This window comes from Polypterus senegalus, unplaced genomic scaffold (assembly GCF_016835505.1).
Source record: "Polypterus senegalus isolate Bchr_013 unplaced genomic scaffold, ASM1683550v1 scaffold_2385, whole genome shotgun sequence".
NCBI classification, from domain to species: domain Eukaryota; kingdom Metazoa; phylum Chordata; class Cladistia; order Polypteriformes; family Polypteridae; genus Polypterus; species Polypterus senegalus.
Window position 1 is genome coordinate 888 of NW_024383566.1, and position 27,351 is coordinate 28,238.

The 27,351-nt window shown below is 39.5% G+C and overlaps 1 protein-coding gene across 1 annotated transcript; it reads left to right on the forward strand.

Annotated features, from left to right (window-relative positions):
- The first annotated feature begins 4,583 nt into the window (after positions 1 to 4,583).
- Positions 4,584 to 26,539, forward strand: LOC120521525 (NACHT, LRR and PYD domains-containing protein 12-like). Its single transcript, XM_039743091.1, has 4 exons — positions 4,584 to 4,599; positions 11,171 to 11,404; positions 16,032 to 16,191; positions 25,345 to 26,539. Exons 2-4 carry the CDS (start codon positions 11,264 to 11,266, stop codon positions 26,532 to 26,534), a joined length of 1,491 nt encoding a protein of 496 aa, XP_039599025.1. The 5' UTR covers positions 4,584 to 4,599; positions 11,171 to 11,263; the 3' UTR covers positions 26,535 to 26,539.
- Positions 26,540 to 27,351: the final 812 nt, after the last annotated feature.

The window sequence follows — 27,351 nt, forward strand, 5'->3', positions numbered from 1 at the left end:
GTCAGCCTCACCTGCAGCCCACTATGGATAGCGGCCTGGAAGACCACAAGCTGGTTGATCCTGATGGAAATCTGAGGGAGGAAGCTCTGTGCAAAACATCAGAAAAGTCTGGAAATATTTTTGCAAAACGTGATTTGTGTATCTGCATGATGTTGTGGTGACTGGACATAAAGGTCATGAAAATAGTGGAGCTGGAGGCGGAAGAAAGGAAAACAGGTGAGTGGGATTTGGTGTTTTTGAAACAAATTAAATAACAAGATTTAAAAGGGATTTTAAATCGTGTAACGAAAACTCTTCATCCATCTTATAAACCTGATTTTCCAAAGGACTTAGAGTGTGTGCTGAAGCCTATTCTGGGGGGGGAAAACCTTGGCGGGGCATAAACAGTCCATGAGGGGAAACCGGCTTCCCGAACACCGGAGAGTTCATTACGCCAAGCTGGTATTTGTCTGTCTAAATCAGATTTCTTTTTAGTTTGGTCCCCCCCCGGGGCCCCCGGGGGGAGGGAGGAGGGCTTGTGCCTCCTCCAGCCCCATGATCCCCCTTGGTTGGGCCCCGGGTAAAAGGGGCCCACCTTGGGACCGTGGTCACGAGGCTGCCCTGATGCCGGTTTACCCGGGGGGTCTTTGGCGGGGATGGGCCGGCGGGGCTTTGGAGGACCAGAGGGCTTGCCTCCTCCAGCCCCCTTATCCGTCCTGGTTGGTTTGGGGGGCCCCGGGTCAAGGCTTAAAGCCCACCCCTGGGGGACCCAGGGTCCCGCCAGGCGGCGCCCGATCCCGGTTCCCTTTGGGTCTTTGGGGGGGATGGGCCGGCGGGGCCCCTGGAGGCCCAGAGGAGGCGTCTGCCTCCTCAGACTGAGGGGGCGTCCGTCCTTTTTGGGGGGCCCGGGGGGTTGGGGTTGGGGTGGCACGCCGGCGCCCAGTCCCTTTTGACCCGGGGGGCCGGCATTTCCCGCCACCGGGAAAGTGCGGGGAAAAAACAAAAAGGGGCCCCAACGGACGCTTCGGGTGCGGGGCCTTTCCCCCCGGGGGTGGGGAGCGTTAAGTCCCGGGGGGCTGGGCCCACCCCGGGTTCCCATAAAGGGGCCCGCCCCCCCTCAGTCTTGGTGGGTGGGGGGGGAAAGGCGGGCTTGAGGGGGAAAGGGAGGGGCCGGAAGAAGGCAAAAAGACTGTGGGCCCTGGGGGGGGATTCAGTGCAGGGCTGGGGTGTTGTGGTCCCGTGATTTTTCCCAATTGTAAATAGTGAAAAATAAACAGTGTGTTGGAAAAAAATATGATGTCCATCTGTCTGTCCCGGGGCCAGCTTCACAGTATCTAATGTTTGGACAAACTACAGAAACTGAATGGGCACCTGGCGGGGTATGGGCTGACATTGGGCTACTCACAAAAATATCAAACATTCCACCCTTTTAAGGTGTTTAAGCAGGATGTGTTCACAACATAACCATATAAAATAAAGTGTTTTAGCTGCTTTTTTCCCATTTCTTTTTTGTCATTTTAAATAATTTCAATTGCATGTGGCTGTCTGGGCCCTTTTTTAAAGAGACTCAACCAAACAATCTGCACAAAGAACCAAGTCAAAAGATTTTTCAATAAATTTAAAACATTTCAATTAGCATTGCTGTGATATTCTCATTTAGTTTAAATAAGTAATCATCCTGAATTAGTGATTATTTGTGATCATTAATGCAGTAAAAAAGATATTTTAATTTTTAACCCCCCGGTTTAACTAATGTCTGATTTTAGATAATTTTGACCCACCAAAGAAAAAAACCCAAAGGCAGGTTGAAAAAAACAGTGAAGATCCCCGTTTGACCATCAATCCCGGGGGTGTCCAGCTCCATCCACAGCACTACAGTGGCTGCATTTTTTCACTACAAATTGTAATTCTTCTTTTGCCTTCATTTTAAATGCTTGCCCAAGACTCAGCCCCTCAATTGACTAAACTTGGAATACAAATGGGAAAAATAAAAGCTCCCTGTTCCGTCAATAATATCTAACAAAAAAGAAGGTAAGGTCCCCATCATGTTGATCTGCTCAGGTCCAAAAAAGCACGGGGGGGAAAAAAAAACCAAAATTTTGGGAAAATTCTTTTACAGGGGGTTTGACAACCTGGGATTAAACCCGGTTTAATTCCAAAAATTGACTCAAATTTAAAGAAACTGGCTGGGTCCGGCTCGGGTTTTTTGGGCTCCTCCTTCATATCTCTTTTGTTTTAATGCCATTTAACAATTCGGGGAACAAGTCTTAAAAAACAAAATTAAAATGTTGGAAAAAGTCAATTAACAAGAAATTGGTACGGGGTAAGAAAGTAGCAAAAAAGAAAACTCCAGTGCAGCTCTCAGGATCAAAGTTGTACCCCGTGATCTGTCCAAACTTAAAACCCCCATCATCTTGAGATGTTATTGGCTCGGGTTTTTGTAAATTGATAAGTTCAGACAAGTAAAGGGGGACCTCGGCCATTTTATTTATATTTAAAGGGGGAAAATTTTTAAATCCCCCAAACAACCAGAGCCAGTGAAAGGGTTTAAAGAACTGGGTTATGTTTTGTATTTTCTTTTCTTGTATAATTCTTGCAGCCACATTTGGATTAACTGGGCTGTATAGAGAACAGTTTGGCCTCCATGAACCCCGCATTGCATAACAATTTACTTTAAATAAATAGAATTTTTTCTCAATCCTTTAATTTAGGCGCCTTAATTTCCCAACATTTTTTGATGGAAGAAACACATTTGGACAACTTTGCAATTGCCTTTAAATGACATGCTAAAAATCATCATAACAGTGCAGGCTTTGAAACTTGATAAGAAACGGGGTTGCCCATTCCCAAAAAAGCCAGGTGTGAGCTTTAAAAAATCCAGCTCGGAAAAATTTCCCCCAAATTCTGTTGAAAAAATTGATCAAAAAAAATCACAAGCTATGTCCTTTCTCTATGGAAAGGGAAAAAAAAAATAAATAAAGTAACATGTGTGGAGGATGGCGGGGTCCTGGGGGGTCCTGAGGACCCCCGGGGGTGCCAGCTGGAACTCCTGAGCCCTTATGGTCAGTTTTTTCACCCATGGAAAATGAGCGGGAAACTGGCAATCAAGCACCTGGAGCACTTCGGGGGGGTTAAAAAGGGGCCACCCCACCACTCTGGGGCCTGGTGGGAGGGGGGAGGATGGGTTGCCGGGAAAAGGGTGGTGGAGGAAAAAAATAGTTTTTGTTTTTGTTTAATTTGGTGTTTGTATTGGGACTGTGTTTGTCCTGTGGGATTAAGGGGGAAACCCAAAGGTGAAGAAAAATAAAAGTTTATTTATTTTACATGTGCCTCTGACCATCTTGTCAGGTCAGGCCCCATTAGCCCTTTTTTATAATAGATTTATTGTTTCCTCTGTCTGTATATTTTTTTTGACCTCAGTACTTCTTCTTTTATCCTTATTTTTGCATTTTACATTTTTTGATTCATTTCCAAGGTGCTCCAATAAGTTTGTATTTCTTCTTTATCATTTATTTTTTGTGCAAGATTCCCCCCCAAATCCAAAGACATGCATGTTGGTGGGTTGGTTTGCTAAATTAGTCTTTCATTTTGTGTGTGTGTGTGTGTGTGTGTGTGTGTGAGGGGTGGCATGAGGTGTTTCCCCCGTTGTGCCTGTTATAACTGGGATAGACTCCGCTCCCCCCACCACTTTGCTCTGGATAAGCAGGTTAAAAAAATGGATTTTGGATCATTTATGCACGCGTGTTTGGGTTTTTGATGATAAATTTTCCCAAACAGCGGTCTGAACCACAGACATGGAAGTGAAAGTGTGACCCCAATGTTTTTGGGATTGTATTTGAATTCCTCCCTATCCACCTTTGGAAGCTTAAATGCAAAAAGGTATTAAAAGGAAGGTTTGAAAAAAAAAGTTGTTTTTTTTCTTTTGATTGTTTTCGGTATCTCAGATCACGTCCCGTGTTTTAAAATCTATTGAGTAATATATGACAGTCTATTGAAAAAGAGTATCTCCCTCTTAATTCTCTCACATGCCAAACCAAACCATGTTTTGTGTGATTATCTCTAAATTTTTTTCCCCATAAAAACATGGATCAGTCATCACTACACAACACATGGGGTAAAAAACAAAAATACAAAAATATAACATCCTGTTCTCACAGTCAAACTTTGGTGATCAGATGATTTTTGGTCCACCATTGCTGCCCTCCGTTCCATTCCTCCTGGGTTCGAATCCCTATCTTCTACATCACAGTGTCCTTCAAACTCTTGTATTCATTTGTCCTCTCTTAAAGCTCAAACTCCATCTTCAATCTTACTGGTAAATTAAACTTTTCTTTTAATCTTGTGTTGCTATTCACATTTTGAGTCAAATCTGTGGTCACCTCAGTGTAAACATAAAGGCAAGTGTGAAAAAAAAGTTAGTTTCCACAAAATCAAAACAAATGTTTGAAAAATTTCCGGACTCACAAAGAAAAAAACTAAAAATGTAAAAGTAAATTTGATAAGACCATGTTGCCCTCTTTTGCCCAAAACAGGAACATTTGGGGGGGCAACATGGAGTGAAACCCGGAGGAGACTTGAGGAGAGAAAAAGGGAGATGAAAATGTGGTGGAGCAGATAAAAGTGAGTTGAATTGGGCGCCCTTAAAATTATGGCATAGGAATAAAAAAAACAAAAAACCAAAAGCTTCACTGGTATGGCGTGTAGGGGCAGACAGAAGGACAGAAACATTTTTTTTTTATCATCCATGGTATTTCACTTCAACATCTTCTTTTATTTCATTTCCCGATTCAGAGTAGGCCCTAAATTATAAAACCTAAAACTCACCCGTCTAAACTCATTGACGCTCACAAATTTCCTTTTCTTAATTTGTTGCTTAGTTTTTATTTTAAAGTAGTAAAAGATAAAATAAAGGTATGTTACCTTCTTATCCCTCAGTCTTCCTGGGACCCAAAAACCAAATGGACTTTTGGATATCCTTTTTAGTTCTGCTCCTCCCCTTTATTCTTTAAGTTTTCGGCAGATTTGGCCTTTTAATAACAATGACAATGCAGCTGTACCAAGAAGGTCTCTGGAAAAAACCTTCGCCCTCCTAATTTTAACCCCCAAACTATCACTCTTTTGCTCTTTCTGGGACTGGTGTGGGGGTCCCTTTAGGGTTTTCATTCCTGCTTGGTATCTCAGGATTACCAGTCAACTCCTAAATCAAGGTCTTGAAAAGCAGGTGGACATTTTTCCTTTGTGGGTTTGAGGGGTAGCAGTGTGTACTGTTCCTTACACTTACATCAGACTGTGACCTACCTGTCACTACTCTGCTGTGTTGTTCTATGCCACTTTGGGTGCCCCCCCTACAACACCTGGTGAGCCATTCAAATATAACCCTAGTAAAATATCAGTAATAATATAAAGTTAATAAAATGACTAGAAATGAAGACTCAGTCCCGAGTTTGAGATTAGAAAAAAAAGGACAATAAAAAAATCCCGGTTCATGAATGAAATTAAATCAAATTCCTTACCAACCACAACACACTTGTTTAATATCTCCATTTTTATCTGATTTGTCACCAACAGGGGGTATGGACCCCGAACCAAACCAAACAGAACAAAACTACCCCCACACGTTTTTGGTCTAAAGACTCAATTTTCACAATTCCTTCCATCACACAGGCATTTGTTTTCAATACCCAAAATCATCATCATCTTATCATCATCTTCTTCTTCTTCTTCTTCTCTAATTCCATGTCCATTTCACCTGACTGGGCTGGAGACTTTTTGCTAAGGGCCCCGTGGTACTTCCAATACATCGAAAAAAAAAGGAAATCCTTTCGTTTTAGAGTCCCCATAGGATAATGGAAATGTTCCCCTCGTCGTCCTTCTAATATCTCTAAAGGGGTGACTGTTCCCGATGTCATATCCCTTTCCTTCATAAACCCCCACCAAATTAGATGAAAATTTTTTCCTGGCTAAAAATTCTCGCTTCCCCCCCATTATTCTAGTCTGTTTTTTCATGATTTTCCACCAAACATCTTTACCAGGATGCCAAAAACAAACTATTCTTTACAACATTAAAAAACCCACAAAGTGTTTCTGCTGTAATTCTTATTATTGGCTAATTCAATTCTTTCTTTATTCAATCAGATATCTTGGAAAAAGGGAAAAGGAAAAAGAGAAAAGCTTCATTGATCATCCACTGCATTGAAGAAGCTCAAAGAACTTGTTTGAAAGGATCAAAAAACAAGAAGAGAAAAAAAAGCTGAAGGGTCTTTGGGAAAAATAGAAGGGGTTAGGAGCTGAAAGAGACACTAGCTGAAGGAATTTTTTGGGAAAAAAAAGGGTCATGTCCACTTTTTACAGGTGAGGCTCCCGGGGGAAACCCTAATCAGACTGGGTTTGTCAACCTGAGAAACGTTTAAAAGAAATTCAAAAAATAAAAGGGGGGGTTTCAACATGACAAGGGTAGGCCATTTTAAACCAACACAGAAATTTTTTTCTATTCCTCTAATATTTCAAAATTATAAAAGTCTCAGTTTTGCTTTTTTAAAAATCTCTGTCATATCACCTCCTAATATTTCTATCCTAAAACTCATAAGATTCTCCAAATCCCCCAGTCCCGTCTCTCTTCTCATCTTTCTCTTGTGCTGTTTGTTCATTTCTCTAATTGGAAAGCACTGCACCAAATATTCCGAAATGGACTCACAAGTGTTTTCTTCATGGATGGAGATTCTCTATTTGTTTTATACTTCACACTTGGACACTATAAACTCAGCTTCTCACTGCCTTCTCTAATCTCTACTGCTGGGATGGTGTGGTACAAAAAGGCCAAGTCTTCATCCAAGTTACCTTTTTTTGTGCAGACCTTCCATTGTGTAATTATACTGAGGGCTCTTACTTCATGTATATTTTTTAAAATTTTTAAATTTAATTGATTTCACCTCAGAACTCTAAAAAGCCCCTGTCTTGCTCTCTTTGTCAAGTCAGTTCTTTTTCCCACCTGGCCTGTCCCCCCAGTCCCCCTTTTCTACAGTCTGATTACTCTGCTCTTATGGTGTCCTGCAAACAGCTTATTAAAGTCAATCGATCTCTTATGTCTCCTCACTGAAAAACTCTGTCATTAATAACCAATAAATGAATGAATGTCTCCACATTTTTAATCCCAGTTGACTATCATTGGGTGGGAAAATAACGTAGTTTACTGGTTTGTCTTCTGTTTTCTGTTGTGTCATCCGTGTGAAACCCTTCTCCCTCTGGGGGGACATATAAAAACTGGAAGGAAAAAAACAGGCGTCATAAGCAATGCAATATTAAGACCTTTGTACAGTATAGTCAGTTGGCAGTTTCTGGGTTTGCCATGGGTAGATACCAACCAATAAAATAACGTGAAAAGGGAAAAAATAAAGGGGAAAAAAAAACACAAAATTTCAGTGAATGAACAAACCAAACTATCTAAAAAAGAAAAATTGTCTCATTGGTTCATCGTCTTTCTTTTTGGAGTGCCACCTTAAAAAATTTTCCCAAAATAACTTTTCCTGGCTGAGGTGGTCAGCAAAAATAATCCTTAAAAGGGAAACCCCCCCCAAATTTGTTCCCCTTTATCACCTTATTTTTCCCAACACCTGAAATTAATGGGCCCTTTCCACCTCAACAAATTTTCCCCGTGTAACCGAATGCTTCTTGGCGTCTACCGAAAACAGACCTAAATTTCCATTTTTTATTAACTTTTCAAAAAAAAAACCCACAACAGTAACTCAACAAAAAATTTTCATTATTTCAGGTATGACTGAATGAATGTGAAACACACAAAAACCTCATGTTGAAAGCGTCTTGATATGGAAAGCTTTTGGGCTTAAGACTTACACATTCAGCAACATGTCATTTAAAAATTTCTTTTTATTCAGTTTTTTCCTGAATAAAAGCACCTTATTTCATCAACCCTTTTTTGAAAATGTTCATTTTAGTCATTCTTTTTTTTTTTAAAAATTGGGGGCTTCCCAACTCCTTTTCCCAACCCCCTTTTTTGTTTTTTCCCGATACCCTTTAAGATTTTTTTTTTTTGAATTGTTGCTCTTTCATTAGTTTTACTTTTTTTGAACCTTAAAACAAATTTGGAATCTTTTTTTAGTCCCAACGTTCTGAAACTTTTAATGGATCAGTGGGGGTGTGTTTAATGACTTTTACTATAATTCAGGATCGGGTTTTTCTGTTTTTGGTTTCAGCACAAAAAACCATCATCAGAGTAATTTTTTTCAAAATAAAAAAAATGCGTAGAGGTAAAGTCCGTTTTGGGGAAATTTTCTATTAAACTTCAAATTACAATTTGCATCTTAGACTATCACCTGTATATATTACCCCATTTCCCTTTTTATTATTTCTCGAAAAAAAATTTCTCTTTCTTTTCTTCAAAAGTTTACTTTTTTTGTTTGAAATGTTTTTTTCTTTTCTATTCTGCATTTGCTCTGCATGTGTTTTGCCTATATTTTTTAGTCTTTTGATTCCGTTTTTTTTTTCTCTAACCTGCTCTGCAAGTGTTTGGCCCCCGTTTTTAACCTTTTTTGGTTTTTCTTTTTTTTCTTTTTATTTCTGACCCCCTTTGTCCTGCTTTTTTTTCAATGCGCCCGGTCTGTGGTGATTCTTTCCCTTTTTTTAAATAATAATTTCATTTTTTTGCTCTCCCGGATCTTTCTTTTTTTTATACTTTCTAATTTTCCAACTTTCATTTTTCTTTCACCATATATTTGCGTCAACATTTTTTTTTTGAGCCTTTTGAAATTCCCTGCTTTCATAATCTCTAACCTGCTCTGCATTTTGTAGGCAACGTCTGCTGTTATTTGGTTGTAAGTAGGCGTGTCTTCAGGAATCTCATGTTCCTCATCAGGTGGGCCTGGTCAATCTCTTGGCACAAAAATCTCATGTTTTAAGGTCCCACGGGGGAAACTCCATGGCCAATCTCTTTGTCCCTTAGTCTTTAAAAAGTCTTCCTGATCTTAATGGATCTTTTTATAATGGTTGATTTTTTTAAATTAATAACATTCCATGCAACAAGTCAGTTTAACAAAATGGAAAAAAATCAACTCCTCCCCGGGGAAAAGGCTGGAAACCATAAAATTTTAAATTAAAAAAAAATAAATAAAAAAATAGAATAAAAAGGGAAAAACCCACTTCCTCAATTTTAAATTTTTTTCTAAAATGTTTGATTAGCCCTCCGGGTTTTTAAAAAGGTTTAAAAGGATCCTCTAAGTGAGAATAAAATTTTTTTTCCATTTTCTAATATATACATCAGTTCCCACTGTTTAAAAAAAGGAGACGTTGGATTTTTCCCAATTGAGTAAGATAAGTCTACATGCCAATGTAAAGTAAAGGCAATCGTTTTTTTGTCCTCCCCCCTTTTGCCCTCTGTGGCCCCCCAGAAGCTGTTGGGGGATTAGGAGGTTGGACACTCAGTCTTTCTGTAAGGTATTTAAAGATTTTTAGTCAAAGATGTTTAGTGCAGGCCCAAAACATGTGAACTAATGAAACTGGAGCTGTTTCAATGTTTGCAGGTTGATCGGGTTGGGAAAAATTTTGGGCAGTTTTAAACAAGAGATGTTTTCCGACATTAAAAACTGCGTCCCTTTGGAGAGGGGGAAAAAAGGATTTTTGGGGGTCCACAGATAAAACTTCTCTATCTTAAAATACTTTTTGTTAGTATATTGGTTTTTTAGTATATTGGATAACTTTTTTTTTTATTGGGGTACAAAGCAAAGAATATAAAGAAATACTGGGATTTTACTTTAGGGGAAAGTCTGTGATGTTCTTCTTTTTCCCGGTTTTTTTTGTAAAATTTTTTGCCCCGTAATAAAATTTAAAAGTTAGGTGAAACCCTAAACCCTTTCCCCCTTAGGTCTTTTAGGTAACTCTTTGGATACGTGGATGTTTGAGTTCAAATAAATTAGGTTATTTTGATTAATCTATATATATAAAATTCTTTTTGCGTTTGAACGTTTTCGTCTGCCCAAAAAGGAACAGGAAAAACCTTAAATAAACCCCATTCTTGCCAAAGGCGAATGGTGCTAGCTCTGGCTGTATTCATTAGGATCCTTCAAATTATTAGATTGGGCCAACAGCACATTGGCATTGAAATTACCTTTAAACCACCTCCCGGGAAAACCCAATTTGCAACATCAAAGGGTCGGAAGGCAAATGTCTTGCAACATTAAAAGATAATAGTTTGGGATAGGTGCACCATCCCAAAAAAAGGCATAAGCCTTGAACCAAACAAAAAAAGATCTCAGAGATCTTAAAAATAATGGGGGTACTGGTTTTCCGGAGATTTTTCAAACATTACCAGTTATTCACGAGGGGCACCCAGCGGATGAACTCCTGTTGTTTAAATCCATTTCTCCCACAGTCAGTTATATTTGCGTGTTCTGGGGAGGTACATGAAAAATTATACTTTTTACATTGAAAAAAAATTAGTTTCCAAAAAACCGCAGTAGTACTTTATCTTTACCAAAGTAATTTTTCTGTTTAAAATTTTATAACTTCATATTTTTCAAAACCCCTCCATCCCTTTCCCAAACGAATCAAACACAGGGTCACGGGGGGGCTGCGGAAAATCTCAGAACATAGGGCACAAGGCGGGGAAACAATGCGGGCAGGGTCCAAACCCCCGGACACACAAAACACCAAGCACACACTAGGGGCAAATAGAATCAAATCCACCTAACCGGCATGCTTTTGGCTTGGGGGAAACCAGAGCGCCGGAGGGAAAACCCGAACCAGGGAGGCATCAAACTCCCTGGAAGAACCTGGGAACAAACCCAGGTCTCCTAACTTTGAGCTGCAGTCTACCACTGCCACCGTGCTCCATGTTTTCAAATTATTTTATAAAATATTTTCTGTTTAATAATTTGTATTTATATTAATCTTCTTATATATTACTTCATATTCTCGTATGATAATGATTTAAAAATGTTTTTATATTTAACATTTATTTAAATCTCTTTAATTGTTGAAAAAATAAATTAAATTTAAAAAACTTATTTTAAAAAACTACATTTATTTTTTCCCCTTGCACTCAGTGGGAAGCCACTGGGGAATTAATATTTCTTAAAAAAAGATTTTTGATGTATATTGGAATGTTTTGAAATAAAAAAAGCTTAGGGACTTGTAATTCTTATTATGTGACTCAATTCAATGTCTTTCTTTATTCAATCAGATATCTGTGGAAAGAGAAGTAAAGGAAAATGAGAAAAACTTCATTGATCTGATCCATTGCATTGAAGAAGCTCAGAAGAACTTGTTTGAGAGGATGAAAGAACAAGAGAAGAAAGAAATAGAGAAGGCTGAAGGAGTCATGGAACAACTAGAGAAGGAGATTGAGGAGCTGAAGAAGAGAGACACTGAGCTGAAGGAGCTTTATGACAACAAGGATCACATCCACTTCATGCAGGTGAGGGAAGCTCCTTACAGGAAACCTAGTCAGATTGGGATGTGTGGGACCTGAGAACATTTAAAAAGAAATTCAAAAGATCTGAGGAGTTTTTACAACATGAGAAGGATAGGCCATTCAAACCAACACAGAATGTCTATTCATATTTCTCTAATAATGTCAAAATGTATAAAAGTCTCTGAGTCTCTGCTTTTTAAACATCTCTGTCATATCATCTCCTAATATTTCTATTATAAAACTCATAAGATTCAAATCCTTCAAATCCCACAGTCCAGTCTCTCTTCCCTCGTCTTTCGTTTGTGCTATTTGTTCATTTCTCTAATATGGAGACCAGCACTGCACACAATATTCCTGAACTGGACTCACAAGTGTGTTCTTCATGTGATGGAGATTCTCTTCTTGATTTATACTTCACACATCATGGACACTATATAACTCAGCTTCTCACTAGCCTTCTCTAATCTCTACTAGCTGAGGATGGTGATGAGTACACAAAGGGCCACAAGTCTTCATCACAAGTGACACCTTCTAGTGCAGACCTTCCATTGTGTAATTATACTGAGGAGCTCTCTTACTTCATGTATATTTGTTTACATTTAATTGAATTGATTTCACCTCAGAACTCTGAAAAGCCCAATGTCTTGCTCTCTTTGTCAAGTCAGTTCTTTGCCCACCTGGCCGCTGTCCCCTCAGTCCCCTTATCTACAGTCTGATTACTCTGCTCTTATGGTGTCCTGCATGAACAGCTTATTGAAAGTCAAGTCGATCTCTTATGTCTCACTACACTGAAATACTCTGTCATTAATAACCAATAAATGAATGAGAGGTGATCTCCACATTTCAATCCAGGTTGACTGCCCATCATGTGCGGCGCGGACACATAACGTAGTTTACTGGTTTGTCTTCTGTCTCTCTGTTGTGTCATCCTTGATGTGAACCCTGTCTCCATCTGGGGCACGTATAAGAAACTGGAAGGAATAAAACAGACGTCATAAGCATACTGCAATATTGAAGACCTTTGTACATTATAGTAAATTGGGACAATTTCTGGGATATTGCCATGGTGATAGATACCAACCAATAGTTAAATAAGCAGCATGAAAAGGAAAGAAATAAAGAGCAAAACAAAACACAAAGTTTACGGTGAATGTAAGAAGCACAAACTATCTAAGACCAGAGAGAAGATCGTCTCACTTGGGTATCGAGTCCTCTTTCTTTTTGGAAGTGGCCACCTTGAAGAATTTCCCAAAGTTACTTTTCCTGAGCTGAGGTGGTACAGCAAGAAACGATCCATTAACACAGGAATCCCCACCAAATTTGTTTCCCTTGATCACCTTATTTTTCCCAACACACGTGAGGAAATTCGAATGGCCTTACCACCTCAACAAATTTCCTGCTGATAACCGCCAATCGCACTTCTGTGACGTCTACCGACACGCAGACCTAAATTGTAATTTCTTATTAACTTTTGCAACCAAGAAACCTACACAGACAGTAACTCAACAGAAGTGTGTTTATTATTTCAGGTATGACTGAATGAATGTGAAACACACACAAACACACACTCATGTATGAAGACGTCTTGATATGGAAACGCTATTTGGGCTTCCAAGACTGTACACATTCAGCAACATGTCATTTAAATGATTCTTTTTGTTCAGTTTTATTCCTGAATAAAAGCACACTTGTTTCGTCATACCTTTTGTGAAAGTGTTTATTTAATATTCCATGCCTTTTTGTGTTTTTAAATTTATTGATTTTATTAAAATCCAGTAGCATTCCATATTAGCAAGTCAAGTTTAACAAAATGAAGTTCGAAACAAATCAACCCCCACCCATGACAAAGAGAGCTAGGCCAACAGAATAAAACTTTAATAATAGTAAAAATAAATAAATAAATAAAGAGGAGACAGAATCCACTTCCTCAATTTAAATGCTTATTCTAAAATGTTATCGATTAGATCCTGCCAGGTTTTGAACAAGTTTTATAAAGACTCTCTAAGTGAGAATTTACTTTTTTTCCAATTTCAAATAATATATAACATCAGTTACCTACTGACGTAAAATGGGAGAGTTCGGAGTCTTCTAGTTGAGCAGGATAAGTCTACGTGCTAATAGTGAAGTAAAGGCCATTACAATTTGTTTGTCCTTTACTTTAAGCCCCTCTGTGAGCCCACCAAACACAGCCGTTAGTGGGTTAGGAGGGATTGGGACACCAAGGCTGTCTGAAAGGCATTTAAAGATTTTAGTCCAAAATGATGTTAATATGATGCAGGCCCAAAACATGTGACCTAGTGAGGCTGGAGCTCGACTGCAATGTTTGCAGGTTAGATCTTGGCCTGGAAACATTTTGGACAATTTTAAACAAGAGAGATGTTTTCCAGACATTAAAAGCTGCGTACGTTTGAGAGGGCGGAAAAAGGTGATTATCGTGCAGAGGTGCCACAGATAAAAGCTTCTCTATCTTAAAATGCTTTCTACATTGGTTCATATTCTGAGTGAGTGAAGCACCATTGGGTTGTTAGTAAATTGGCGATAACTTGTACTTATTGGGATACAAAGCAAGGAATATAAACAAGAGCTGCAGGATTTTATTTCTATTGCTGACCAAGCCTGTGTGTGTTTGTCTATTTGTGTCCACGTCCAGGTTTTTATTGATTGTAAATTTGCTGCCCAGTAATAAAATTGAAAGTTAGTTAGAGTCATGCCACCATCTGCCTTAGGTCTTCGTAGGGTCGCCACCATCTGCCTTAGTTCTTTGTAGGGTCGCTCTTTGGATACGTGGATTTTTTGAATTCCAAATAAATGAGGTTATGGTCGAGTCTAATTTCTAAAAAAAAAATTTATTGAAGTATATTGGAATGTTATGAAATAAAAAGAGAATTTTAGGAAGGATATTCATCTTAACAACTTTAATTCTTTTAGATAAAGTGAGATGAAGGGCTTTATGTTTACTTGTGATGTTAACCCCTCGGTATTTAATCTGATCTGCGATGATAAAAGGGAAGGTGTCCAATCTAATATTGTGTGCTTGAGAATTCACTGGGAAGAGCACACTTTTAGTCAAATTAATTCTGAGACCAGAGATCTTTTGAAATTCTGAAAGTGCTGTTAGGACTGCAGGCACAGTATTCTGTTGATCTTATATATCTACAGTACCATATCATCTGCAGAGAAATATTTGGTTCAAGTCCTTCTCTGACAATCCCCTTTATCTCATAAGCGTTTTGACAGTGAACTGCCAGTGGCTCAATGGCGATTGCAAAGAGCAGTGGTGACAGGGGGCATCCTTGTCTGGTACCACACTGTATTTTAAAGGAGTCTGAATTCATGTTGTTAATACAAACTGAACATTCTGGACTGGTATACAGTAGTTTGATCCATGTACAAATGTTTGGGCCAAACCTAAATTTCTCCAGTGTAGTGAAAAGGTAGTTCCATTCAATCATGTCAAATGCTTTTTCTGTATCCAATGATAATAATATCTCTGGGATGTTAGACTTTGTGGGTAAGTATATTACATTAAACAGGCGTCGGAGATTGGAAGCTAAGTGTCGGCCTTCAATATATCCAGTTTGGTCTTGTGATATTACTGAAGGCAGCACTTTCTCCATCCTTCTAGCTAGGACTTTGGAGAGTATCTTCACATTCCACATCTTATTTTGAAAATATTTGAACTTCACAGTCACAAAACAATTTGGCTTTTATTCAAAAATAAAAACAAATGTAAAGAAATCGCTTAGATGACATGTCGCTGTGAATGTGTAAAGACTGTGAAGTCCAAATATCAGTTGGTACAAAATAAGATGTTTGAACTCATATGTGTGATAACGTGTTTCATTTTCAAACGGACATATCTGATGTAATAAAAATGTGCATTTGATCTGAGTCTGTAACAGTCTGTGTAAACGTATGGTTCTTGTAAAAGTAAGCTCAAAAAAGACAAATTGTTTAATGGTTGATGTCACAGAAGTGTGATTGTCTAAAATAAAAACACATTCAAGCAGTTATATTTGATATAATAAAGACATACATTTGCTTTGTGTCTACAAGACGTAACATTTCTTGTTTTGTCGTACATTTACACAGATTGTTGTATCATGGAGCACACATGAACTGTCTGCATTTCAAATACTGATATATCATTGCTAACATATCTCTGCTCAACTATTTGCCGTATAAATTTTCAAAGCAGACTTGTGCTGTAAGTTAGAGAATTTGAGCTGGTGGTGTTACACAGAGAGTGTAAGAGTCAGGAGTGGCAAACGGCTGTCTGAACGAGGGATGGGTCAATGGAGGTTCAGCGCTGCTAACTGACACAGTTACAAAACAAAGGTGTAGTACGAGGGTGTTGTACCGTGTTGGCCATTATGGATGTAGTGAGAAGTCAAGTGAAATGAGACCTTTTATTGGCTAAATAAAAAGATTATAATACGCAGGCTTTCATGACAACTCAGGCCCCTTCTTCAGGCGAGATGTAATCGAAACAAAGGTGGTTATCGGTGGGCAGTTGCTGTGACAATAAAAACATGCGTGTTATGGGGGAAGTAGGCTTTACAGGGTGATGTTAAAGATTTTTGTTCTTGATCCTCTCTGAAATCTCATCCCCTCTTCTCTTCTGATGCAGACTTTCTTATCTCGCTGTGTCCTTCCTGCTGATGGAGACTCGCTCAGCTTCACTGTCACTGCTGATTTTTCTTCTGAGGACCTGAGAAATGAGCTGTCATGTCTGAAAAAGAGTTTGGAGAAGATCAGCCAGTGGGACATCAAGACATCGACTTCGTCAGGTACAGTGTCTGTTCACGTTGTTGTGAAAGGCCACTCAATGTCCTCTTATTGTCCTCTTTAGAAGGACCAGAGTGATGACAAGAGGACATTGATTGGTGAGACATGAAGAAGGCCTGCTCTTTGACATTTATTTTGATATCAAGAATGTTTTATTATACCTTATGTAGCTGCGTTTATTCAGAATTACTAAGGTTCTGCAGCTTTAGTTTGCTTCATGGGATTCAACGATAGCTTGACACGTTGAAATGATTCCACAGACAAAATATCTTCATTTCTAAAAGCTTTAGTAAAAATTCAATGTAAAACAGTTCACACAAAAATAGAGAAATAATTGATTCAGCAAAGAAAAGAAAAGAAAATATTAAGAAAAGTCCTGTTTAAAGCTTCTATATCTTATTTGTTTCTTGAAGTTATCTCACTTGTAAACTGCAAGATGAGTCTACCAGGCCATGCTAGCAATGAGACAAACTCCAAACACACACTGAGTCAATTAACACACATTATTATTTATATAGCAAGAAAGTTCAATCTCATATTAACTTACATGGCGTGAAAGACTACACCATATTCTATGTAGAAGTTAATGTTCTATAGAGATCACACAAACACTAATATGAATTTAACTTAAGAATTCACTTTCTAGATTGGCTCTTACATTTCTGACCCCTAATTGGCTATGCAGGAGCTGACATAATTACTATACTATACTTTACTTAATAAGAGCCACTAACTTTACTTTTACATTAACTAACGCAGTTTTCAAGTCACTAATAATAACACTGCAAACAAACATTTAAGGATTTCTTATTTCAAACTTTGGCAGTTTCTTGCAGCAGGCCCAGTTTATTCACAGGTCTGTCCAGTGTGCTGCACACAAACTCTTCTGACTGCCCCTTTGCCATCTGCCATTGTCTTGATGAGTCGCTCCTTTAATTACTCAGGAATTGTGGGGTGCAGCATCATCTACAATTAAAACAACCTCCCTGTTCAAAGTTTCTTCTTGCTGTAAGCCATTTCTGACGTTCTTGAAGTGTTGGTAAATACTCCTTAGACCATCTTTTACAAAACAAACCAGCTGTGTATTGAAGTTACTTCCAGCGTCTTCGAGTGTGTTGGTCGTTTTTAGAAAAGAGTCCAGGAGGCTTGTCAGGTTGTGTCTTCATTAACAGCAAGTGATTGGGTGTGAGAGCCTCCAAGTCTTTTGGGTCGTCTGATGTCTGTCAGAGGTCTGTTATTGATGATTGAGTCAACTTCACACATCACTGTTTGGTGACTTTCATCATCGAGTGTCTGTTGTTTTAGTGTTGAGTTCAGAATCTTTCTTATGCTTCTGATTTGTCTCCCACACTCCACCTTGATGAGAGGCTGATGGTGGATTGAAAATCCATTTGATTTCTTTCTTCATGATACCGTTGCTGATTTTTTCTTCATCTAGATTTTAAATTGTGTCACGTAGAGCTCTTTCTGCTCCAATAAACTTTGTTCCATTATATGAGCGCATGATTTTAACTTGTCCTCTTCTGCACATGAATCAGCGTATGGCATTGATACAACAATCAGAGTCTAAGCTGTGTGCCATCTCTATGTGGGCAGCTCTGGTTGTTAAACAAGTGAAGATTACTCCGTACCAGACTTGACCAGACTTCATCCTCTTTTGACTTGAAAAGGACCAAAATAATCAACTCCAACATTAGTGAACGGTCAGGTAACAAGCGAACTTCTGACAAATAAGACATTTTTTGCTCTCCTGCTTTCTCATTGTATCTTCTGCATGTTGTGCACTTTGAAATGATTTTCCTGACAATGGAGATTGCTTGAGGTATCCAGTATTTCTGACATAGTTGTGCAAGCCTATAATTGCACTCACAATGTCTGATTTCTTTATGAATGAAGAACTGCAGGATGTTTAGTTTCAGCTGGCATTGCAGCTTTGCAGAGTCTTCCTCCAACTCTCAGTATTCCATCTTGTATGATCGGGTCAAGTTTATAGATTTGACTGTTCTTTTTACACAAACATTTTTCTTTAAAGCCTTTTATTCTTCTGGAAATTCTTGCAGTTGACTGAGGCGTATAAGCTCTGTTTCAGCTTTAGCCAAGTCTTCTGAAGAAACTGAGCCTGGTTCTAAAATCAGTTTATACCTTTTCATGTGCTTTGTGATGAGTGATTTATGTTCTTCTGGATTACTTTCAGACTGACTGACTTCTAGTTGAAATGTTTGTCTTTCATTTTTTAAGAGCAGCAGTATGTCTTTAAACTTGAGGAGCCAAGCCACTGCTTTCTTCAAGCTTAGCCAATCTGAAAAGTGAGTGATTAGTTTGTTGATGGGCTCGGTCGCCTCCTCTGTTCTTGTCATGTTAACTGCACAGATTTTAACTTCTGGATCATCTTCAGAAACTGAATCGTTCAGTTGATCTGGTCTGTTTGGCCACTCATGTTCAGGCTTCAGTAAGAAACTTGGACCTTGTGACCATGTGGTGCTTCTGAGAAAGTTTTCTATGCTTAGCCCTCTGGATGCTTGATCAGCCGGATTAAGGGAAGATGTGATGTACCTCCACTGTGAAGGTTGTGAATGATCTCTGATCACGGAGATTCTGTTGGTAACAAAGGTCTTGAATCGAGTGCTTTCATTTGAAATGTATTTTAACACCAAGATGCTGTCAGTCCAAAATGTAGATGAAGCTCACCTTTTAGCATTTTGACTGCCACAACGGCTGCTGTCAGGTCTAATCTTGGAGTCGTGACCTGCTTCAATGGTGCAACTCTTGACTCCCCCATCAGCGATGAACAATGTTTTTTGCCTTCTTTGTTAGTCAGGAGACGATATGCGACAGTGCCATATCCATCTTCACTGGCATCTGCAAAATGGTGCATTTGTGCTGACCTTATGGTTCTAAACCAGACAGATTTGATGCATCTGTTCACTTTATAGTCTGTAAGTAACTGTAATTCATCCATCCATTTTTTCCATTTCTGAATGTGTTTGACTTCTACTTCTTCATCCCATCCACATTTCTCTTAGAATAAGCTTTGCTGGCAGTATGGTGGTGCTAGAAAGCCAAGTGGATCATAAACTGAGCTAACAACAGACAGAATACCACGCCTTGCAGCGGGCTTGTTTTGTAACTTCATCTGAAATTTGAAACTGTCTGTTTCTGTGCACCACTGGACACCCAGGGCACGTTCTGTAGGAAGAAGACTGTCGCTCAAGTCTAAGTCCTTTTGTTCATGAGCTCTGTCTTCTTCAGGAATAGACAATAAAACTGCTCTGTTGTTACTCACCCACTTAGTCAAATGAAATCCACCTCTATGGCATAGAGCTTGGCGGTCCTTTGCCAGCTTTATTGCTTGTTCTTCTGTTTCCACCGACTTTAAACAATCATCTACATAGAAGTTATTGAGAACGGTGTTAACAGCTTCCTCAGGAAATGTATCTCTGGCATCTTCAGCTGTTCTACACAAAGCATAAGAAGCACAACTGGGTGAAGAAGTAGCACCAAAAAGATGTACTGTCATTTTGAATTCTTCCATGTTTCTGCTTAGATTACCTTCAGGCCACCATAAAAAGCACAAGACATCAGTGTCTTTATCTGGTACTTTAACTTGGTAGGACATTGACTTAATGTCTGCCATTAATGCCACTGGCTCCTTTCTGAATCTTGTAAGGACGCCAATGAGTGTGTTAGTTAGGTCAGGGCCTTTTAGTAATTGTTCATTTAGTGAAATCCCCTGGTAGGTGGCAGTGCAATCAAAGACCACTCAAATCTTATTTTCCGTTGGATGATACACACCGTGATGTGGGATGTACCACACTCTGCCTCCATTGTAATTCAGGCTTTCTTTTTGTACCTTGACAGCGTAACCTTTCTCAATAATGTCTCTCATGAACGTTTTATAGTCTTTATGGAATTCTGAATTGTTGCTCAGTTTTCTCTTGAGCCCAATAGCACCCTGTTCAGCAATACAGTGATTGTTCGGCATTTTAAGTGTTTCTTTAAAACACTTTAAAGGCAATTTTAAACAGTAGTGGCCACCTACCAGTCTCACAGATTCTGAGGCTATGCACATGAACTTGTCCTGTGACATTTTCCTCTAGAAATCTGTGTTATACTGTTGCAGCAACATATCTTCAATCTCTGTTATTGCACACGATTGATCGAATATTTGGACAGCTTACCACTTTGTTTTAAGAGGTCGTCTGTCTCTTTGTATTGTCCATTGACCGCCCATCCAGGTGTAGTCTTCACATCATGAGGTCCATCTCCTTGGCTAGGTATGATTCATGACTGCCTGAAGATTTCTGGGTTGTTGATTTCTATTAAAAGATCAACTTCAGAGTCAGTATGAGATAGACGTACCTCTTTAAGATATGCCCACTTGTTGATATCTTCTTGTAGTGGAATACTTTCTCTGTTCATTGGAATGGAGACCTGCATGTAGACCTTTGACAAATCAATATATTCATCATCATTGAGACCACAGACTGGCAAATCTGACAGAGCATTCAGTTAGCATGTTTGAATCATCATCATAATAGTTACTCATAGTTTTGAGGTATACTTGTGTTCTTCTCCCCTGAAGGTTTAACTTTCTCTGGAGCCTTTCAGTGCAGATTGTTACTGTACTGCCGAGGTCTATAAAGGCGTATGTTTCTACATACCTTTCACTCTTCTTAGATTTTAACTTAACATGAACCACATGCAGTACACATTCTTCTCCGGCCCCAGTTCCAGTCTCGGTTTACCCCCCAGCAGATGTTGCTACCCTGGCTGTAGTCGTAGATGTTGCTCCATCCTCTTTTTATATGCAGGATATCTGAGTGCTTAAAAGAACATGTCTGACATTTCATTCTTTACAATTCTTACCAAGGTGCCCCTGTTTGAGATGGTGAAAACATAAACCTCTTGATTTTAAAAAGTCAGTTCTTTACTTTATGTGGTAACACTTTGACTTTACTAATTCAATGAGAGTATGCTGGCTATTGCAGAATACACAAAGCTTTTTAAATCCACAGAAGTCAGTAACAGTCTTTTTGACGGAGGTTTCTCGAGTCCCCCTTTCAGCAGCATCAGAAATACTTGTAGTGAAGATACTTCCTGATCTCTGGCCGTACTTTAGAGGTGACCTACCCTTGTCAAAGCTTTTCCATAAATGGGATGCGTTAACATCTTAGCCTGTCGATGTAAAAGGAAACTAGATCATCAATATCTGCCTCTCTGTCTTCTCTTTCTTCAAGTTTATAAGCTGTATTTCACTGCTTATCTTGTAAAGTATATGGGAGCTTTGAGATTACGGTACGGATGTTCTGATTGCTGTTGAACGCATCACGGCTCCTTGCATTGGCCATGGAGTCCATACAGTTATCAGGAAAGGTTGCTTAGTCTCTCTGGGCCTCTCCATCATTTTGCTTTATTTGAGGCCACTTCAATGCTTTATCCATGTATGTATCAGCTATGAATAAGTTACGTACTGGCCTTTTGGTGGCAGTCACACACAGCCCTTAATCATTTCCTGAGCAGGACCTGTTGTATATTGAATTAGGTGATCTAATTTATCTTCAGGGTTCTCTAAAACATCTCCAACAGCGTGATCAAAGGCCCTAATGAAAGCCACTGGATCACCTACAAATAAAGGGACCTGTCAGTGTGGTACTTCACCACGCAGTGCCAGAGGTGCAGAAGCAGGGGATTCCTTTTTTAGGGATAACATTTCAGTAACTGCCTTCTAACATTCGGTTTGATTTTGCATGAGCACATCTATCAGATCTTATCTGGAAATCTGAGTGTCAGCCCTTGCGCTAGTGGAAGGTGTTTCGATTGTTCCTGTTTTTTTACTATCGACTCAAGCTCATGAAGATTTTGTAGGAGTCTATCGAATTCTGACTGTTCAAGTGTGACTGTCGATGAAGGCGCTGGTGCCACGGCGTTTGGCTGATATGACGTGCCGTACTTACTACTGAAAGCGCACTTAAACTGAGAGGTTTGTGAAACTCTAGGTTTTGTGCTTTCTCGAACTTGCAGTTGCATCTCTCCAAATTGATTAACACTAGAATCCATTAGGACTATGAAAAAGTTTTGCAAAAAACTTTAATTCCTTTGTTCCTCTCCTTATCAGCGTCTTTTGTTTTGTAAAGGTGTCGATCAGCATAAGCAGCAAGCAGCCTGCTATAACACCCCCACCACCACCAGAGCTCATCTTGGGCAAAAAGATCTCCCAGCTCAAGTCTCTTTATCTACGTGTGAGGTGCCTGGAGATGCAGAGGGAAAATAAGATCTCGTTATTTGGAGCTCATGCATTTCATGTGTGTTTCGTATCTACAATGATCTGTGGAAGTGTAGGATGACAGGAAATGTGAGAAATGCAAGAAATGTTGAACACATAACTGAAACAGAAACGTTTTTCATGTTTTAGTACTAACAACAAAATTTTGACACAAAGTTTATAATGTGTGAGGACTGAAGTCCAAATATCAAATAAGCTCTTCCACCAAAGGTACAAATATAACAAAACAAGTGGGCTTTTATTCAAGAATATAACCGAAGAAAAAAAAATCGGGTTAGTGTAAGAACTGCTGACTCGTAATCAACAGGTCGCGAGATTTAATCCGGTCGCTCTCCAGAATTACATGTTGAGTAGTGAGCTGCTCTTATTTTTACTATTATACAATAAAAAATTACATTTGATTTGAGTCTATAACAGATGGTGTCAATTTACAGTACCTGTAAAGGTTAGCTTTTTTTTTTTATTTTTATTTAGTTTTATTCTCTCAGTCACATTCACACTCCCCCTGATCTGACAATTGGCCACTAGGTGGTACCTTATAACTAAAGGCAATATTGAGAAACATTTAGTATTAATGAAATTACAAGCGTAACTATTATAACACAAATGAAAACAAACGAACAGAACTTACGTTGCTTCACACTATTTCTAAGGAACTCTCCAACTTTGTGAAGTGCAAATACTTAAACAGACAGTGAAAACAACCATGCTTTCTCTTTCTTCCTGATCCCACAGTACTTCGCTCAGCAGAAGAAAGCATCAAAGTCCGTCCTCCTGATGACTGAACTTCGCCTCTCAGACAGGTCTGATGTGTGTAAGTGGAGTGACGGTTCATTATGTGGGGGTGCAGTTCTGGGAGAGAACAAGTCCAGCAGTTTGCCAGTTTTGTCAGTTGGTGGTCTGTGGAGGTCTTTAGAGTCCTGGTGCTTCCTGTCTTGCTATATGGTTGCGAGACATGGACGCTATCCAGTGACCTGAGACGAAGACTGGACTCCTTTGGTACTGTGTCTCTCTGGAAAATCCTTGGGTACAGTTGGTTTGACTTTGTGACGAATGAGCAGTTGCTCATGGAGTACCGAATGAGGCACATTACCTGCATCTGGGATGGAGGATAGAAGCAAGTCCATCTCATTGAAGCTCCTTAGCATAAGCTCTGAGGGAAAGTGCTGTAGGTGTTTCCAAATTTTCTGGATGGATCCATATCTCAGTCAATGCCACAACCTGGAGAACACATTGGGTGGCCAATGTTGGTATAAAGTCCGCTTTATCAACTTCAGACTGACAGTTCCACAGGCCAAGAGGAAGAGAGTCTCTAAAGAAGTGGCTTGAAGAAGCAGTTGAAGATTGTCGTTATTACACCCTCTCCTGTTGACAGGACAAGAGAAACATCAGGTATCAGTCACAGGAATGTCCTATACTCACATGTTGAGAAACAGAAGATTACAGAGAAACAGAGCATCTTGTTAAATAAGAGGACCCATTGAATTATTCAGTGTCTCTGTTTGATGGACTTGTGTAGGTTGACATCTTCTGAATGAGGTGACGTTAAAAATGGTGTCCTTCAGGGGTCAGTGCAGGAGTTGGTGCTCTTTATAATATACACTACATAAACAATCTGATAAGAATATCATAAGTTAAATGTCACAATCATACCATACTAGATGGAAGGGCAAGATAAAGGAGAATTAGTTGAATCATTAGAGAAGTACCTAAAAAGAATACAGGAGTGGGGAGATTTGTAGACAGTGAAGTTTAATGTAAGTAAATGTGAAAAGTGATATGCTGTAATTTGAATTGGCCTGTTTTTGTACATTGCTCACATGTCCAGTACTCCGATGTTCTAATTCGTCCATCCTGTCTGAGTTTTGCTCTGGACTCTTTACATTGGCATTGCCCTCAATATGCCCACTATTCTACTTTGTGGATTTTCTCATTTCTGATGTCTCCTTCATGTGAATGACTAATGGTTTCCAAACAAACTGGATACATGTCACTGATCTGACCCTCATGTCTCATTATATGTCTATCACTAATTCATCAAATTTATACACATTTACAATTATAGAGCCCAGTTTTATAAAGTTCAAACTTCAGGAAGTAAAGCTTCATCCAGGATGGCCCCATCACTGCTGTGATTGACCCATCTGTCTTTATTCCTTTATCACAGGAAATAAGCTCTTAGAGGAGATTGACACCAGAAACGAGCCACCTCTCTTTGACCTTCGTACTATAACTTTTTATAACTTCATTTTAATCGTAATTTAACTTAATCCTGATACTCTATATGTTCAATCTCCTCAAAATAACTATTCATGGTGGCTCCAAAATCGGTACTGACCCTACTCTCTTTTCTGTTTCGTTTTCCGGTTTCTTTGTGGTGGTGGCCTGTGCCACCACCACCTACTCAAAGCTTCATGATGCTCAAACAATGATGGACGGATTAAAAGGCAGAAGTCTACGTGACCATCATCATCATCAAGCCCTTCCGTGAGAATCCTAAATCCAAAGAGGACTGTTTCATTTATGTTAGGTAGAATGCCCAGAGGGGACTGGGTGGTCTCATGGTCTGGAATCCCTACAGATTTTATTTTTTCTCCAGCCGTCTGGAGTTTTTTGTTTTTTCTGTCCCCCCTGGCCATTGAACCTTACTCTTATTCGATGTAAATGTTGATTTATTTTGCATTACAATTGTGTCTTTCATTTTTCTAATCTTTAATATGTAAAGCACTTTGAGCTACTGTTTGTATGAAAATGTGCTATATAAATAAATGTTGTTGTTAAAGGTAACTCCTTTGTTTCACACATCTGCTCAGCAGTTCCTCCAGTCCTGTGCTCATCAGGTTTCCTCATTTATTCTAATTTTGACTTCTAGATCTCCATGAGACACACAGACAGGCTGTGTCTGAATCCACAAGGACTGTGGAGGCTCATGCTTCTCCTGGAGATCCACACACCACAGCTGTGGGCTTTGAGACTCTATACACAGAGTTGGTGGCCATTGAACAGGACCCTAGAAACCATAAGGAGACTGAACATGAACTTATGAAAACTGGGAGGATCCATGAAGAGCTCATGAAGAAAGGTGCAGCAGAGAAATGTGAGCGAATCTGGATTGAGCAGCTGTTTAAGAAAAGTCCTGTAAGTGTAAATCCAGTTAACATCATAGTGGTCAGTGGGATGGCCGGAATAGGGAAGACCACCATGGTTCAGAAGATCATGTATGACTGGGCCAGAGGCACTCAGTACCAGAGGTTTGCATTTGTGTTCCTGTTTAAATTCAGAGAGCTTAACCTCCTAGACAATGAGAATGAGCCACAAATGTCACTGACCAAACTGATTGAAAGGCACTATAAATATCTCAGTGATGATCCACTGAAAGACGTTCTGAAGAATCCTGAAACTCTCCTGTTTATATTCGATGGGCTGGATGAGTACAAACACAAACTGGACTTCACCCAGAGACAGCTCTGCTCAAACCCACATTTTGCGGTGCCTGTCCACATCCTGGTCACCAGTCTGATCAGTCGGACATTACTGAAGGGCTGTTCAGTCCTGATAACAAGCAGACCAACAGCCCTGGAAGCCATGGACATGGAAAGAGTCAATCAGTTTGTAGAGATCCTGGGGTTCTTCCTTGATCAAAGGCTGATGTACTGTAAGAATTTCTTTGGTGTCACTGCTCTGGCTGCTGAGGCTTTTCAGTATGTGAAGAAGAACACCATCCTGTACTCAATGTGCTTCATCCCCTCGTACTGCTGGATGATCTGCTCTGTGTTGAAGAGACACTTCATGACACCTGAAAAAAACAAAAGTGAAGCTCTGCAAGTAGGTCACTGGCTCTGTGAGGCTCAGAATAAGGAGTTAATTAGAGACACCATTGGACAGGATTTAAAGATGAACTTTAGAAGCACGACTTTATCTGCTGTGGACTGTGCTGTGCTGGCCGCTGTCATCAGCTGCTGTGGAGAACTTAAAGAACTTAACCTGACAAACACACCTCTGACCCCCGAGTGCATCAAGAGACTGGAGCCGGGGCTCAACTGCTGCAGTAAAGTCTGGTGAGTGATGCGACTTTGACGAGTTTTATCTGTCAGTAATGGCACTTTGTGTCAGGGCACTGAGCTCCACTGTCATAGGATCTTCTAATAACCTCCACCTACTCAACAGGAAGTGAGGTCAACCGCTAATGACATGATAATTATGCCATCTTATTCTCGATGATCCTTTACAACTCGTCTGAACAATCCAGACCTCACACTGTCATATCTGTTTCAGACTCTTAGAGTCATTAAAGCCCCCTCGTGCAGACAATGAGCCAGTACCACTGGTGTAGATCAGCAGATTAAAAAGATGGATGAAAATTCTCATATTCTTACTGCATTAGTTAGTAATTAATCAATGATGTGGAACATTATATTGCGTGAATGTGACCATAGTGGCAGAGAATTAAACCTAAAGTGTGATTACAAGAGTGAGGAGGAATGTTCACAATTTGCAGAATCCCAGATGAATCAATGAATCTCCCGTTCATTTTCACCATCAGCAGGCAGACTGTGGGCCAAAAAAATGGAAGCTGGAGGTTTGATTTTTCACAATGATGCATTGATTACTGAGTTTAATTCTTTTTATTTCTTGTTATACTCACCACATGAACTGACTACCTCATCTACCTCCTGTGGTGGTTCTGTTCAGAGTTCCTTGTGTATTCCTAAAGTCCTTACCTTCTTCATGAGATGGAGTTTAGTGGTCCAGTGCAGGACTCTGGTCTCAGCCCCTTGTCCTCCTAAATGTCTCCATTCACTACTCAGAGCTCATGACCACAGGTGAGGATCTGTTGGTGGGCTAATCACTAAATAATGAGCTTCATCTGAGGACTTCA

Bases quoted from the DNA above. Each gene is read 5' to 3' on its own strand.
- LOC120521525 (XM_039743091.1), top strand. From the start codon at position 11,264: ATGAAAGAACAAGAGAAGAAAGAAATAGAGAAGGCTGAAGGAGTCATG. The intron at 11,405-16,031 runs GTGAGGGAAGCT...CTTCTGATGCAG, and splicing joins ATCACATCCACTTCATGCAG to ACTTTCTTATCTCGCTGTGT. The intron at 16,192-25,344 runs GTACAGTGTCTG...TTTGACTTCTAG, and splicing joins CAAGACATCGACTTCGTCAG to ATCTCCATGAGACACACAGA.